The sequence below is a fragment of the Amblyomma maculatum genome, chromosome 1 (assembly GCF_055883805.1).
Source record: "Amblyomma maculatum isolate TAMU_Amacu chromosome 1, ASM5588380v1, whole genome shotgun sequence".
Taxonomy (NCBI): Eukaryota; Metazoa; Arthropoda; class Arachnida; order Ixodida; family Ixodidae; genus Amblyomma; species Amblyomma maculatum.
The window spans coordinates 472,167,339-472,185,373 of record NC_139344.1 but is presented as its reverse complement, the minus strand read 5'-3'; the positions used below and the strand labels follow the sequence as shown (position 1 = coordinate 472,185,373).

The window sequence follows — 18,035 nt, the reverse complement described above, 5'->3', positions numbered from 1 at the left end:
TAATATTACCGAGGCAGCGAGCCTTCTGTTGAAGCATTTCGTCGCTGACTACAGCACCATTCGCGCGCAATTCACGAACCACATCAACAAGGCTGACTCCATTTCTTCGAATTGTGCTGGGCACTGTCGGACTGTGGCTGACGCTGCGATGCCGACGTTGAGCCATTTATCTGAGTCCTGTAGTATCGATGCTACCGTCGACCTGGCGAGGCTGAGGCCTAGTTGAACTTGGGTCCAATCCCTCCCGGCTTGGATTGACTGAGATGGCTTTTGCCGCTTGTAATCACGGATGTCCCGCTTCGCGCCTACGTTCAGCTCCGTTCTTTTGCGTTTAACTCCCGCTATGTCAAAAGTCAGACTAAAGTTGAGGTTACTGGCATACATGGCAAAATTACTTTTCAAAAAGAATTAAATTACATTACTAATATTACTTTGCTGAAAATCACAGGAAAGTAATTCAATTGCTTTACTCGTTACTGCTCCCAAAAAGTAATGAAATTACATTACAATTACTTATACTGAGTAATTCAATTACTTTTAAATTACTTTCTAGTTTCCATCCATGCAAAAACTAAGTAAAGCTAGTGAACAAAACAACTTGTTCTCCAGACGCGAAGCACACACATTCTTTCGTCTTCCCGCCAAATTCCGTCCAGAGACCTATTCCTTCCTTCTTTCCTACAACATTTGCCATTACCAGAACAAGACAACCTGAAAAAAAAAAGGAAAAAAGAAAAAAAAATGCAGAAGCAAGGTAGAACGGTTGTGAAATGACCGGCAGACCAAGCGCCTTGCTGGCCTGTCTCCGCCATTTCAAGGACCCGAAGAAGCTAGCTTATTTATTGCTTCCGCAGTCCCAAGAATCGACGTCGGCACCCTGTACTCACTGCTAAGAATGCTCAAGCCACGGCGGCTCACGCCATGGAGCCTTCTTCCCACAGCAATCCTCCCTCGCCCCGTGGTGAAGAGTGTAACCAGGCACCGCTGGGCCCCAGCCGAGGGAATGCCACTGCGCCGCGCTCCCAGCTAGTTTTCAACTCCAGCCTTCTTGCACCATCTCTCCCTTCGGCATTCCCTTGACGCCTTCTATCCTGCTGCTCCCTGCTTTTTTCGAACGATGTCCATATTAATGAGACAAAAATGCATGGGCCCAAGTGGGCTGTATGCATTCTTCCTCTGTCCATTGTTCAGACAGCGAGATTCTATATTAACGAGGCATAAATACATTGAAAAAGTTTCGTCCTCCGAAAAACTGTTCATAATTCGGGTCGTGCGTGACAATATTAACGGGGCATGAATTTCCCATAAGAGCCATTCATGAAATGACCTGTCGTGATGACTAAATCCCCAACAAAACAAACAAAAGAGGAGAAGACAGCAACACACCAAATAATCACAAAACTCGGCCAACGCCGAGTAGACAAATGTAGCTTCAGAAAATTTTGAAGAAGAACGCTGTGGATGTTATGAGGTCCTAACCGGCCACTCCTAGGTGTTTGTCTATAATTCTGTGATTGCGTGGCGTATTGCAAGAATTAGTGAAATTGCTTCTTCCAACATCACGCTTACATTTAAAAATTACAGGGTTCGGAACTGCTAGGCAAGAGGGCTGTCGCGAACATTGGCTCGCCCGTCAATTTTCACCGGACCAAAATGCCCAACTCCCCGCCCCCCTCCCTGCTGTGCACGCGCTCCTCCCTCCGCCGTCCGTCTCTAGGCATCTGGTTTTGCTCATGCAGTGAATGCCGAACTGTCACCAATACACACCAAAGGCATGTGTCAGCTTCGTTTTCAGAGACTACATCGCGTTTTGCAATACTTGCAAAAAAAAAGAAAAAAGAGAGAAACTAAATAACCGCTCCGGTAAGTGGAAAGGAGGGTTGTGCTACGGGCCTCTAGAAAGATGCCAAAGAGCCAAATGGGAGGAAAGAAGCTTGTTCTCTGTTCGGCAGTGCACGAACGTAAATGTCATACAAGAAAATATATACAAGAATTACCATGTTGACGAAAGTAATACGAAATTTCGCACACTAAAAACAGAAAAGAACTGCGCTTACCAGAGCGTATAGAAGGCTTGAGACATCGCCTTAGTACTGCATTCCTCAGTGCTAGCATCTAATTGGTTTCATTCAAGTATATTTCAATGCAATGTTAAAAAAAAAACGAATGCCTGAATATATTACTCCAATATCTGACCACACAAATGTTCATTCGATTGATTTGTCCGTCTCGAGCAGACGGCTGCACAAAAGAGACAAGCTCAGTTTGCCACACTAATTCGTCCGTCTAGATACCAAAATGTCGCGCCAGAAAACATCTCAATACTTTTTAGCTTATAAAAACATATAGGAGAACGTTTTTCTTTTTTTTCCCTGCGCCTAAAGAGATTTCAAGAGAAACCTGATATTATGGAGTTAAGAATCTGTTACCATCATCCTTCCTCCTGCATTGCTTGGTTTCACTAGAATTTGAGAGAGAAACAAAGGACCTTAACAGAGCAAAAACATTTTTTTTTTTCATTGGGCTTTACTGTATACAAGCCCCATATACTTTTTTTGCCTCTTCTACCTCGGCAAATGGTTAACATGCACAGACTTCTTTCCTGTATACCAGCTGCGTCTATAAGCAGTGCCGTCCGTCTCATCCTCTTGCATGTTTTACCGCTATATTGGTTATGCAAAGAACGATAGCACCTTCATCCCATGCTTCAATGATTCGGCGTTGCAGTTGTTCGAGGTCACCTGTGAATATGTTAGAAGGAACAAGCAGCACAAGACCAAAGAGAGGTTATTCTGGAGAATACAAGAATATAAATTTACAGGACCGGAATATAGAACGATGGCGTACAATTCGAAAGGGAGGACCTCGATAAAATACTCATACTGTTTTGTGCCGATTTTCCTGGTTTGTTCATGTTTTCCTTTTTTTTTAATCTTTCAGTATCACGTTCTCTAACAATTTCGCTGCACCATTTTCTGTTAGGTTCCGTGTAATGTACAGCGGGATCCTTCATCGAATGGCAGCAGCCGTACGTCAGTGCCTGGAAACTGGCATGCTTACGACAAACAGTTCGGCTTCGCGCCGTCTGCGCAAAAGACAATTTGCTTCGCGTTTTAGTTTGCTTGTTTGTTTGCGGCATCCAACAAAAGCACCGCGGGTCAGAGTGAGTTATGTGCTTTGCGCGCTCCTGGGTGTTTGAGCCGGCGGCAAGCATCGGCACAAACAAGTCAGAGAAAACGGGGATGGCGGGCGGGGGGCACGAGGAGCTCATGCCGTAAAAAAAAAAGAAAAAAAGAATATCTTCCAAGAAGACCAGAGGGAAGCGTCCTCAGGCTGCGGACATTACGGTGGAATGCCGAAAGCTGGGCAGCATCCGGTCGTCCGAACGGGGGGTAACCGAACACCAAGAGTCGGCGAGCACACCGCGGCAGTACGCTCGAACTCCGCGTCAAAAGGGGCGCTCTTCGTAGTAAGCCGCGGCAACAGCAAAAAGCCTGGACCTCACAATTTTGACCTCACACAATGACGACCTCACTCAACCTCAAACTCACGCGAGAGGTTGAGGTCCAATTTCGTGACCTCACTCAAAAAATTTCGAGCTATCGCCGACCTCACCTCAACCTCACCTCACTCCGTGAGGTTGAGGTCATTTTGAGGTTGAGGTAGACCTCATGAGGTCGAAACCTCATGAGGTTGCCCACCTCTGGGATCAACAACGATACGTTTAGGTATTCATTCTTTCCCCGAGAGGTTAGAGACTGGAATTCTCTGCCTGACGATATTGTCATGTCTACTACGCTTTCTTGGTTTGGTTGGTTTGGTTTGGTTTGTGGGGTTTAACGTCCCAAAGCAACTCAGGCTGTGAAAGACGCCGTAGTGGAGGACTCCGGAAATTTCGACCACCTGGGGTTCTTTAACGTGCACTGACATCGCACAGCATACGGGCGCCTTGCTTTTCGCCTCGATCGAAAAGCGGCCGCCGAGGCCGGGATTCGATCCCGCGTCTTTGGGAACAGTAGTCGAGCGCCGTAACCACTGCGCCACCCAGGCGGGGTACTACGCTTTCTTCATTCATCTCTAAGTTGTGCAGTGTTGTTTATGATTCATAAGGACGATTAATGTGAGTCTCGTCATTGATGTGAGTGTTGTTCAATATGTTCAGTTTGTGTGCGTTTTATTTCAACATTCCGGTAATTGACTAGCTTTATGTCACTTGTTCGAATTGTTCGATGTTTTTTTTTTTGTTTCTTTGTTTTGTGTCTGAAGAGCACCTAAAATTTTCCGTTCCATCTTTTTGCTTGTTCCTTTTGCATAATACAATCTCCTAAACCTGCGACAGCCTCAACCGAGGCTAGCAGTTTGTTGTGAATAAATAAATTAATAATTAACCCGGGGCCTGATACTGTTGGGAAAATGCTCAGTGAACTCATGAAAGGGCAGAAAGCGCTCAAGGAGGACATGAGGCTACTTAAAGAAAACCAGAGTTTGCTTTCCCAGCAATTTGAAAAAGCCAATGAAAAGATGCTAGACATTGAGAGGAATGTATTAAGTATGCGCAAAAAAGAAGAAAAACTTGAAGCATTAGTGCATGACCTCGAAGTAACTATCCGCTCACAGCAACAGACGATGATAGAATTGGAAGACCGAAGTCGTCGAAATAATCTTCTGGTATTCGGAGTACCGGAAACTGATAGTGAATTTACTGATGAACCTAAGAAGAAAGTGATACACGATATCTTCCATGAATGCCTCGTTGTCAAAGTTAACACAGTAGAACGCATACACAGGCTCGGAAGGAAGGGTGTGGAAAAGGTGCGCCTTGTGATCGTTCGGTTCTTCGACTATAACGAAAAGATGAATTTATTTAGGAACTGCAAAAAATTATAGGGCAGCGACACTTCTTTTTCACATGATTATTCCCTGACAACTTTACAAGAGCGAAAGCGACTGTGAGAAAGTGCACGGCACAAGTAGGACAAAGGCACAAAGATACGGCTTGAGGAGGATAGGCTATTCATGGACAAAGAGGCATTTGTCTGGGAATGCGAGAATCATTGCCGTGGGAGTGTGGAACGGACGCTTGCTATTGATAATAAAAACGTATGACAGTTTGGGACGGAAAAAAGAAATTTCACATTGATAAACGTCAATTCACGTAGTCTCTTGAATAAAACTGCTGAACTTGAACACATTATCATGCTTTATCAACCAGACGTTATTGCAGTCGCGGAAATGTGGTGGCGCCCTGAAATAACTGACAGCGAGATAATACCTCCTACATATCGAATGATACGAAATGATCGCGATAAGCGGGGCAGTGGTGTTGCGCTTATTTTTAAAAACGGAATCGAATTTCAATAGAACTTTGGTTGGGCCTAGTTGGTTCATGATTCCCTATGGTACTGAAGAGCGCAAACAGAAGACAATACACAGAGAAGAAGAAAACACAAGCTCCTGTCCTTGTCTTCCGTAGGGAATCGAATTTGTTGCTATGAAGGATTGCCCTAACGCCGAGAGCATCTGGTGCAAGCTTGGCATTTCGTTCTGTGGTATTGCAGCTGTGCATAGACCCCCTAATGCTCCTATTACATTTCTCGAATCGTTACAAGACTACCTTTTGAATAATGTATCTCCCAAATCAGGTCCAATCATTGCAGGTGATTTCAATTTGTCGAGTATATCTTGGGAAGCTGCTGATGTATGCACAACTGATGTTAAAACTGTGAGGCCATGTTAGACATTGCCTTTAATAATGATCTCACAGAAATGGTTAAATGTGCAACAAGGATCGGAGCAAGTACGGAATCAACATTGGACTTGGTTTTTGTAAGCAGTAAAATAACCGAATATGATGTGTCCATTAAGGAAGGGCTTTCTGATCATAACCTTGTCTTAGCTTCCTTTAAAGGGCTGACACCACCTGAAATGGAAGCAAGGCGAACTATTTCTATTAATGAGTTTTCGAAAGCCGACGATGTCCGCATCATAGATTACATGGAAATGGCTTTGGATTCATTTGATGAGGAAGATGACATCAATACTTTGTGGGAGCGATTTAAAAACGTAGTCCCGCACTGCCTACAAAAGTTTGTTCCACAGCGTAATAAAACAATCAGAAAACGTAGCCCTTGGATAAATCGCGCAATATTCCAGATGAAGCGAAAAATAAAACGGAGAAAGAGCATGAGAGAAAGGAATGAAAATAAAGTTTACACCTATCTTCAATGCTTAAACAGAATTGCTGAAATCGAAAGATCAGTACTTTTCAGAAAAACTTATGCAATTTATGAAAACTTCCCCACAGCGTTTTTGGCATCACCTTTCAACCTCAAATTAAAAAATAGGGCTAATTACAGTGGATGATTCTATTATTACTGATAAATCAGAAATTTCTAACACCTTGCAATGCTTATTTTCAATCTGTATTTAGCACTTCAACCTCCTTGACATGCCAGATATTACCTTGTCCAAACAAGGTATTTTTTCCCTCCTCCTTAATTTAGATACAAAAAAGTCTTCCGGTCCTGATGTTATTCCTAATGAGTTCCTGAGGCGGTACGCGGAATGGGTCGATAAATATCTAATTATTATATTCAACGCATCTCTGAAGCAACATTCCTTACCAAACGACTGGCTGCAGGCTAGGGTAGTACCAGTACAGAATTCTGGTAGCAAGCACACTCCTCACAATTACAGACCAATTTCTATCACTTGCACTTGTTGCAAGATACTTGAGCACGTTGTGGCCAACTGCTTGTCCAAATACCTTGAGGACCTAAACAAGCTAAATCCCAATCAACGTGGTTTCAGACGGAAGCTGTGTACTGTTACTCAACTTATGGAAACCCTGCATGATTTTTTAAAAGCAATAAATGACAGGGATCAAGTGGATGCAATTTGCTTATACATGTCCGAAGCATTTTACCGTGTGCCCCATGACGAACTTCTTAACAGACTGATTGGCCTTGGCGTAAACAGACATATTATACACTGGATAAAAGCTTATCTCACAAACATAACCCGGTTTGTGGAGGTAGACAATGCGAAATCTGACATCATGGTTGTGCCATGAGGTGTTCCTCAGGGGTCTGTGCTGGGGCCGATATTATTTTTATGTTATGTCAATAACATTCGAGTCTTACTTCCTTCCAATATTACAGTCCGGCTGTTTGCGGATGATTGTTTAATTTACTCAGTCATTTCAAAGCCAGAAGACAAGCTGGCATTTATTTCGGCTTTGAACTCTGTTAATCAATAGTGCACAACTGCCCGAATGAAAATTAATTAAACAAAAACTTCATATATTACAGTGACTAACAAAACTAAAATTTTTTTTTTTTCATTTGGTTATGAAATAGAAGGGCGACTTATAACACGCGTAAGCTCTTTTAAATATTTAGGTGTTACTGTATCCTCTAACCTAAGTTGGAATTCAAAAATTAATAACATATGTTCAAAAGCAGAAAATAAGTTGTTGTTTCTTAGAAGGAAACTGAAGCTTGCTTCCACAAAAGCAAAACTGACTGCCTATCTCGCGCTGGTACGTCCGACATTGGAATACGCGAGCGTCATATGGCAGCCCTATCAGTCAAAACAAATTGATAAGATTGATAAGGTTTAAAGAAGGGCGGCCAGATTCATTCTGTCAAAATATAGATACACAGATTCTGTGACTGACATACTACATAAATTACAACTTCCTCCGCTATCTAAACGACTAAAGATCACCAGGCTAAAATTTCTTCATCTGTTGTGTAATAATCACTTCAACATAAACACAAGCCCCTATTTGCAACAGCGTTCCTGTCGTCCTGTACTCAGCTCTCACAGCTATCAGGTTACACATATGAATGCCCGTGTTAACTGCTCTAAATATTCTTTTTTCTCCAAAACAATAACAGAATGGAATTCCCTGCCTCAGGCCTTTCAGCAAACAGACAATCTGCTTTAATTTGAAAATTGCTCATATAGTCACGTACGCGACTTGATATCCCTGCCACTTTTAGTTTTTCATATTTTTCCCTTATTGTGATTTTTTGTGGCTTGCAGGCCGAATTATTTAGGGAATAATTTGCTCGCCAGTGTTGTACTAAAGTCTTGTATCTGCAGAGCGGGACGGCTTTGTCATTTATGGAATTGATTTTTCTAGAAGTGCATAAGGTTGTACTTGTGGCTGTGTGTTCCTTAATTACATGTATTTGTATTGACCCTGTAACTGCCTTACGGCTGACAGTATCAATATAAATAAATGTGTCCAATAACTAGTCCTTTATAATCCTTCCTTGTGCCCCTTGGCTTCCGACATCCTTTGTGCTTTCTAAGTGCTTGCAGAGGAAGTACATTGTCATATCATTGTCATGAAGGATGTTTTCGTAAGGTAGGTTTGCATTTTATGAACTGAAAACAGTTTGCCCTTTAAATCATGTCACGAATATTATCAGTGATCTTACGATTGAAAACTTGACCATGCAGGCTACAGCGCTTTAACTTGGCCTTTTTCATGGGGAGAAAACGCGATATATTGACAGACGGCCACTTAAACAAAACGTAAAAGCACCATAAAAAAGCGCAAGGGTGCTAGATAGTAATGCATAAATCTAGAAAGGTTTTTGTTTCACAAGCAATTTTTGTTAGTGAGAAGATGACATTTTAGCAAATAAAAGATCGTGAAAACTGTGAGCCAGGGAGGTAAGTGTGAATAATTCAAGAATAACATCTCCAGTCAAAATTACAGGTATATTTCGAAAAGTACCTAGTAGAGAATATTAAGTTTAACAATTTCATTGCTCTCTCCAGAGGGAGGATGATAAGCTAATGGATACAGTGTCCCTTCATATTTTACAGCAATGGATTCATAGTGGGCGTTAAATTGTAAGTGATCGTAGAGTGGGTCGACCGCATGAAGAGCACCAAGCTCCTTCACCCGCTCGTCCGGCGACAATTAGTTGCTGCTGCAGGCTCACTTCTGGAAAAAAGCCTATTTATTGAAGACCGGACGAAGTACCAGGCAGTCGTAAAAAAGGCCAGGACTCGCTCTCACCATTTCGCGCTAAAACGCCACTTTTCCCAGCACACTTCACAAACCAATCAGAACCAAGCTTCTTATGGCCAATCAGATAAATTTAGTATAACTTATTTGAGCCAATAGCGCGCGTCGGTGCCTACAAGATTGTTTTTTTTTTTTTTTTTTTTTACTTTTCAGCACCGCGCGCTTTCTCAAAACCGTAAATATTCATGTCTACGTGCAGAGGCAGTGGCAGTCCCTCTCTGTTTCTGGGGCATCAGCGTGCGGCGCATCTTCTAAGAGCCATAAAAAACTTTTCTCAGAACTCGAACACCTCGCGAGGCGGCTGTCCTCGCACAAGTCGCACATTTCGCCACTAAACACTCAGCGATCAAGCGAGTGCCATTTTGTCACCGCGGGGTGTACCACCGGACTGGAGTATACTCTAGGTGGATGCACACGACAGAGGAGCCCGAACGAAATTGCGGAGGGGAAGCGGAATCAGACAGGACTTCATACTGTTTTTAATGTAAAGTAAATAGCCGCCAACCCTTTCGACATTTGCCTTCGGATTTGTATCCCGAGAGACTGATTACATCACTTTCATGTTTCCGTGAAAGCCAAGAAATCAAGTGCATACTCGAATCAATCTAAAGCAATCTCAATGCCCGGCCATATCTTTCTTAAGCTTGTTAGGCTTACATGAAAAACGGGCAGTTTACCTCCGTACCTAAGACTAGAACCACGCAGATAAGATTTACGAAAAGATTTAAGATTTAAAAGAAAACGCAAAAGGAGACGAACAAAAAGATAAAATTGATCACTATGCTTCCGAGTGACCGGGCTCATATTCGAACAAATGAAGTTGTTTTAGAAGTACCCAAAATGATTTGTTTTCCAGCCTCACGTCACTAGCTAAAATCATGGCTGGCTTTCTGCACCATCCCGAGGGTGCTCGTGCGATGGGAAACGAAGGTGCAAAAAAAAATGCGTGACGGCACTGGGAAGTTACTAGATTCTGCTAGTATAGCGGACAGGGTGCAGTTTGAGCAAGCATTCATGCATACACACTCCCTCCCTCTGTGTCACACACACACACACACACACACACACACACACACACACACACACACACACACACACACACACACACACACACACACACACACACACACACACACACACACACACACACACACACACACACACACACACACACACACACACACACACACACACACACACACACACACACACACACACACACACACACACACACACACACACACACACACACACACACACACACACACACACACACACACACACACACACACACACACACACACACACACACACACACACACACACACACACACACACACACACACACACACACACACACACACACACACACACACACACACACACACACACACACACACACACACACACACACACACACACACACACACACACACACACACACACACACACACACACACACACACACACACACACACACACACACACACACACACACACACACACACACACACACACACACAGACACACACACACACACACACACACACACACACACACACACACACGCGCACGCGCACGCACACACACACACACACACACGCACGCACGCACGCACACACGCACGCACACGCACACGCACACGCACACACGCACGCACACGCACACGCATACACAAACACAAACACACACGTACACACGCACGTACGCGCTACAACCCGTAATCTGTAAAACCTGGTCAATGCTTAAACAACGTATGATCCTAAAACTGTCATTATCCGGCTTTTATCCCAGAAAGTGGCATTACATTTTTGGCGACACCTAAGCTCCACGTTAAGTATAATGTTTCTTCACTTCATTTTTATTGCTCACAAAGCCCACACGGTCTCCTTTACACCAAGTAACGAGTTGTTCCCGGATTCAATTACTAGCTCATCCCAGCCTGCGTTTTACTTTGCTTAATTTGTTTTCAGCACAATCGTTTCACTCGTGGTCCTACGTATTAATAAAGTTTGAAAACTACCTCGGCATTACACCGCCAATTTATTTAATGATCGCATCAGTTCCACCATTTCATCACGGCCTCCCACCGGCCGGTCCTTATTTTTTGTTCGTAATGGCGCCATGATTTCTGCTCAAACGAATATTTGAATGCGTTTAAGCGCTGTATCACTGTACGGCTGTAAATTCGAGTTTCATATTACTAAATTACAAACGAAAAATACTTAACTCCTTTTCCGGTCTTTTCTACATAGCCACACCCATTGCCCGTCGCATGTTTCCATTAGTTCGGTCACCGATGAGTTTCTATTTTTTTTTTTTCATGAAGGTAGCGAGCCTCGCCAGCGTGCTTAATACATCGGATGTGTGCAATGCTGCGTCAACCTATGACATCTCAAGATAATTCCGATAAAGGTAGCTTTAAACAGGTGCACACAAAGAGGACCGAAGCAAAGAAAAACAGAATTGGGACGCCAACGGGGTGTGACTAATACTTCTTTGGTCAGAGCCCGTTCAGAGCGGCGTCTCACGTGTGCTTGCTGGCATTTTAGACAAGGCATTATGCATCTCTTGGAAGCGCCAGAAAAAATATTGCTTGCCTAATGAAGATGGGTGTCAAGGAGATTTGATCTTTACTACTGTTGCGATTTTATTGCCTGATAGCCGCACAATCTGTAACTCGTTGCCATGTCAGCTGTCACACTTTCCAAGTCATATATTGCCTGTGATCGTACCTGCCGTAGTCAGCGTATTTGGCGTACGATGTTGCTAAAACTCTCCATTGATAGTTAACTAACGTAAATATTGCCAGTGCTTTATATTGCATTTACTTTCACGTTTTCCGTGATCCTTTTTTTCCGGCACGGTTCAGATCTCTACACTATCTCAGACTGCTATCGAGCCTTTCGTTTCCTGCAACCCGTACGCACAGGGCCATGGCTTTTTGGAGTACTGAGAAGGCTGACACCTTTGGTAACGAATCAAGTGCGAACCGTAATAGACCCATGTTTCGATAATTACATACAAACTCACATTGCTATTAATATAAAACATTACTGGCTTAACGAAGACTGTTGTCAATCCCAATCTAGGAGGGCTGACCCTCGCGGAAAGCACACGTTGAGTGCGTTGAGCGCGTGTTCACCTTCTCCCGCAGGCTCCCTGATCAAAGCTTGCGCGGTGCGGCTGTTCACGTTTCTGCCAGGCAGCACGCTGCATCGGCGCCCTCTCAGCGACCGCGTCTGCCTCAGCTGGGGCGCCCTGCTGGGAAGGCTGCACCGGGCGCTGTGCACAAAGGTACGGCTTCCCAGCGATACGCATGCGGTGACCAGAATCCAGTAATCCGATCAGGTCAGTGCTGCGGCACATCCATCGGCCTGGATATCATAGGCTCAGCACTTCGGGGCATGCAGGATGCCACTCTTTCCTTCCGCGTTCTTTCAAGTGCAGGGACAAAATTGGGAGGCATATGTGCAGTATTGCAACGTACATGTTGAAGAGAAAAAATTACGCATGTGACGAATGGTAATTTTTGCGTTTGGAGTTTGGAATATGTGGCTTCACAAAAATAAGTCAGGCTTTTATTATTGACCGCAATGGGGCTCGTTTTGAAAATGAAGAGAAACATCTAGCACTATGCCGAGGGCAACTAAAGGAAATTGGGCGCGAGCGCCAAACCTGGAGCGAGCGGCGCTGGTGTCGACCTAGGGGAGCAAGTGTGATCACGTGACTCCTCTTACTGCTGCTGAAGCAGACGGTCGATGAAACTTGCGTGTTTTAAAAGCTAATAGTCACGTTTATTTCTGTTTTCGGGTTGATATAGAGTGCCAGCATTGCACTTTTTCATCTTGCATCGGGACTGAGGCTGCTGAAGTTTATTTAAGCTGTTGTTACGGTCCGTTACTGCTCTGTACCCGGACGTAAGCGAGGGAACCCGGAGCAAGCTCCCATTGCTAGCCGAAACATAAGCTCACAGAATCTTCCTTAGTCAAAATTTGAATGGCAAATCAGCAAGTGATCATTCTCATGATGTGGTCAGCAGACATTTCAGCGAGCGAGATTTCGTCCATAGAGTTGGCGCCATAAGTTTGGTGAGCGGCAGAAAAAAACTGCGCGCGCGTTTTCATTTCCGTTTATTATTTATGAAGCTGACGACACTATTGCTAGACCATGAACGGTTGTTATCTTTATGTGTTACCTTCCCCCCCCTTATGTAATACCCCACCCGGGGCCTTTAAGGGTATAATAAATGATGATGAATGATGAAGGATGTAAACGTTGCTAGCTTCTTCATGGAGCATGTTCAGAAGGTCACAAATGAAACACAAATTCTAAATGAACGCATTGACACGGCAGTTTCACTGAAGTGAACTGTAAGATTCTGCCGCCTCGTGCAGCGGTATGCATGGTGAGTTGTCTTAGACAGCGTCTCCAGTGATGTAGTTGTTTCAAACGACAGAGTATGTGAATAAACAAAAGATAGAGCATTGCATGCATGTTGCGATGGGCTGATCGAGATATGCGTAAAAAAAAAACAAAGAAAAAAACCTACTGTGCACGGGGAAAACAAATATCAGCATTAACCAAGAGTACCAATGAACGCACGTCTTCACACTTGCTAAAAAATTAATCCATGTCATCGCCACATATCCTATGCTGAGGCAGGCAAAAGTAAATAAAAATAAAGAGCCTCTGGCCGATTTCATCCCCGCAGTCAAACTAGGAAACATGTTTGCTCTACTACGTTCAAGGGAGCAGGCGAACGGTGCCGCTTCCGCTGGCGCTATGCGAAGGCGCTCCGCATCTGCCGGGCTCCTCAGTCATGTGCTCTTGCTGAGGAATTCCATTACCTGTGCACTGACTGCTTAAATCTGACTTGTTGTGAGGTAGCTTCAGTTTTTTTTTTTCATACCAGCAGAAATGCTGTAGCCGGTTCGTGTCGTCGTAGCAGTAAAGCACGCCAACTTCGATAACTCTTATTCGGTAAAGTGCTGTTTTTGCCGAATGAATGGGTCTCATAGCTCAAACTATTCTTATATAGGCCTAAATCGAGGTGATTAATAAATAAATAAATGAACGTAATGATAACGCGCAACTGACCTACCTAGGAAAGTATTCTGCAGCAGCAGTTCATCGTTCGTTATCCCACTTATTTCATCATGCCGGCGCTTCCGGATGGTGGCGCCACGGTATGTCCTCGCGCCCGAAAAACGTTATGAGGGACACTTAAGCTTCGTTTTTAAAGGCAGGATGCGATAGTGTAGGATATATAACACTACACATTAAAGCTCCGCTTTAACCAAGCCGTTTAAACGTGCCTGCGTGGTCTAGGCGTAACGTAAATTCAAGCGCCCTTGGCAGGTTGTTTCTGATATCCTCCTTCCATATGAAAGGAGAGGCCTGAGCTGGCAGCTCGCAACAAAAGTAATGTTAGCCAACCCTACATCTAGTGGGTGCGCGGCCATGTCACCTGCCAGCTACCGGCTGCCAGCGTCGTGCTCCTGATTTGTAGGGAACCAACATGGGCCCCGCGGCGTAGCATGCAAGCTCCCAGTGGTTTTTCGCTCACAATACCAACGCCGGAGTTTCAGCGAATGGGGCCTTTAATTAACGTTGTAGCGTTAATATGCATTCAAGGACTCTTTCCCAGAATCTCATGTATCACTAGTGACGCTGTCACTGTCACACCACTTCGGCTGCGTAATTTTCCAGAAGGACAGGTGCAGCTCTCAAGCACTAAAATATTTGCCTTGAGCTTAGGTTACGTAATAAATACTCCACAGTAGAACCTAGTTCCGCAAAACCGAATAAATATAAATAGCCGGGGTTAACCCCGGTTAAGACGTCCGAATTAAAGCACCATTTGATTCCCATGGTTTTTCTTAGTAGTTTAGCACTGAGACTGGCACATAGTTGAAAACTAGTTTCTGAGCAAAGAATATCTGCAGCACTTCAAGGCCGAAACCGGAGTAACCATCAATAACCATCACATGCAATTGGAGGCCCGTATGTCCTAGGTTGCGATGCCTATCGCGACCTAGCCTATATATGCCCAGTGTATGAGACCGCCCTAAAAGCTTCATAAAAAGCGGTTGCACCACATTCTGATACAAAATCAGGCGATGTTTTTATTGCCAGGTTTTAGCCCGTCCCGTAAACCCGGCTGGTAGCCACGTTGACCTTTAGAGCGACCCCAGATGGGGCCCCTTTTCAAGTCGTCGGGTAAACCCGGTCAGTAGCCATGCCGCGCCTAAGAAGAAGAAGAAGAACGAACAGCTTTATGCACTGAAGGAGAAGAAGAAGAAAGAGAAGCTACGTCGGCTTCGCTTACGCAACCTACCGGGTTTAACTAAAGTTAACTTTTAGCGAACCCTAGCTAACTTTTTGGTGTAACTTGCCGCTCACACAGCGTTCCCGACAACCTTAAGACAAGTAAGGCTTATGCCTTAATAAGCATGGCGATTTCCTTCACATTTCAGGAAATCATCGCTGCACCAGAGTTTTGCTGCCTGCCCGCTTTAGAACACATGGGTTCAATCCTCCCAGGGCCAGACTTAATTATACCGTCAACCCTCCTTTGGCTCTACGTACCACCGGGAGAGTCAGCACAGGGGGCAAAAAATTTCAAGCACCTCGCGACCTGACGGACAGGATTCATGGAGCACGCGGGTTATGCATTGTTGGACAACACCGGACTTACTGCTCGCTCAGGACGGCTAGATGCAATTTTATTTTAACAATGTATCACCTCACTCTTCCTTCAGTCAGAGATACTGCTCTGGTACACGATCATCTGAGCCGGTTATCCTGCTAATCGTACCGCTGTCCTGAATGTAATGTCTAGGAGCCTTTACTTATCATTGCAACGTTTGCTAATGCATTCATTCTGTTCCGTTGCGTCATGCCATTCTCACCGAAGTACTTTTCCGCCGACTGACCTCCTTCGATCGTAATACTCTGTATCATCAGCATCGTCGGCCGGACTATACCAGCTGCAACAGCATTCCAATTAACGCTATAGAGCTGCTATAGAAGCCCCTCTGGAGCAAAGCCTGCCTCACCCTGTCTCGCGTATTCGCAGGGTTCCGGGAAGTATCCAGCGTTGTTGAGCCGCTACACCTCTTGGAGCCTGTGGAGCGTCCCTGAACTGTCTGCCTTAGTCGATGACTACGTGGACAGTCCGGAAGACAGGAAGCTGGTGCACAGCGTGCTGGCACGATTCGCTGAAATAGAGCCGAAGCTCAGATCTTTGCCCGCGGGTAAGTACAAGCCGGAAAAGTTCATTTTGTCTATGACCTTCAAATTTTGTGACTACGTGAAAGCCTTCAGACCGACCCAATGAAATGAATCTCCCTCATATGCTACGTTGCACGTAATGTCGCGCTCTTGTTCGTTGCGCATGTTTTTTTAAATTTTTTTCTTTGTTCTAAGAAACAGTACACGAACAGTTGGTTCGACCCATAGCCTTTACGGCTAGTGATGGATACAGATACAAAACAACAATTCATTGACATGGATTACGATTGACTGAGGTGGATTACGATGGAATGCGGGTAAACTGTGCCTGGAAAAGGGCGTATTGTCGGGCTAGTCGGTTCTGCATAGTATAGAAGAACGTAGCACGAAAACTGGAGCGAAGACACGGAAGAGAAAGAGGCCTGCCAAGATGCTGCGCTCCTATAACATCTCTGTGCGTCAATATATCGTGCAGAGGTGATGATCTCGGCGAAGTTGGCAGAGCGCGGAGGTTTAGACGCTCTTCTCGGTTTTGTAGCGGATGGGGAGCTAGGCGATAAACCCGTTTCTACGGGTTTCAAAAGACCTTGCATCTGGACACTGTGGAACAAAAAGTCACGAGCAAAGCGATAGGTAGTTATAAGCGCCCTAATGGAAGAAAGTTCTCTAGAAAGTATCTTTCATTCGCGATCTTTCCGGGCCTGTTTTGAAGATCGCTATTAATCATACGTTTCAATTTGCAATTGTGAAAATCGTATAAACGACTTTGTACAGCATATTGAATTATTGGCATATGGAATTAAAGCGTACTCCCCTTAAATTTCCAAAATTCATGATCTTCTGCATTAATATAGTATTACAATGAATAAGTCTGCAAGCGCATGAATTATGGTGGAGCAGACACAATTACAGCCGATTGTGTTGCATATAATGTGAAGTTTTGCGGAATAGGACATAGTTACGTTGGTTTAAGTTGGATTACGGTGAATGTGGCCTGAATCGGGTGATTTCGATGCATTAAGAATGTATTACCTTGGATTTAGTTTCATTTCATTGAACTACGGTGGATTATGGTAGATTGGGTCAGATTACTGTGGGCTGCGGTTGCTTACGATGGAGGAGGTATCTTAAGTAGGGTAACGGCAAATTAATGGTGTATTGCGCCGGAATGGGGTAAATTACAGTAGAATAATGGTTTGATTGAGTTAGAATAAATTTGGTTAAGGTTGAATTATAGTAGTGTACTGGGCAGGTGAAAATTAGTCAATTGGTTTGCTTTTACAAAACCGAACTGGTCTTAAGTGCACACTATGTTTTCGCCCACCTCTCGCTCCTAACTTTGTGTCTTATTCTGTCTGGGCGATAGACTGCAGTTCGCAAGTAAACGTTTTCCAGAAGAGGGATCTCAGCCAAGAGTTGATCCGCGGGCAGCCAAGGGAACAAAATAGAGACATTTAGTCTAGTGCTCCACCGTCTATACCGCGCGAGCATCAGTGTGCATGCGCAGGTCCGAGTTTACCGATATTGCAAAAAATGCACTTTTCGTCGGCCTCCGTCTCTGAGTTTTATTCCACTCTCGCATCGCATAAGCACAAGATGTTCTAATACCACGCTTTCGCGCTCATTATAAGCTACAAATGTTGACCTATGGATAGGATATAGCGAGCCTCGTAAATATTTTGTCGAAATGTGATTTTATGTTGTGACCGCATTGTTAACCCTCATCTGGTTTTCTATAATATTTGCGCTA

General features: G+C 44.3%; 1 protein-coding gene across 2 annotated transcripts in view; it reads left to right on the top strand.

Annotated features, from left to right (window-relative positions):
* LOC146209958 (hydroxylysine kinase) overlaps positions 1 to 18,035 on the top strand; it is a 122,811-nt gene that overhangs the window by 51,958 nt on the left and 52,818 nt on the right. For both annotated transcript variants that reach the window (XR_014707771.1, XM_084605467.1), the window contains exons 5-6: positions 12,207 to 12,346; positions 16,131 to 16,308. Coding sequence is in view for 1 of the 2 variants with exons in the window: in XM_084605467.1 (XP_084461593.1) it covers positions 12,207 to 12,346; positions 16,131 to 16,308 (318 nt within the window). In the remaining variant the exon portion in view is untranslated. The remainder of the gene's footprint in view (positions 1 to 12,206; positions 12,347 to 16,130; positions 16,309 to 18,035) is intronic.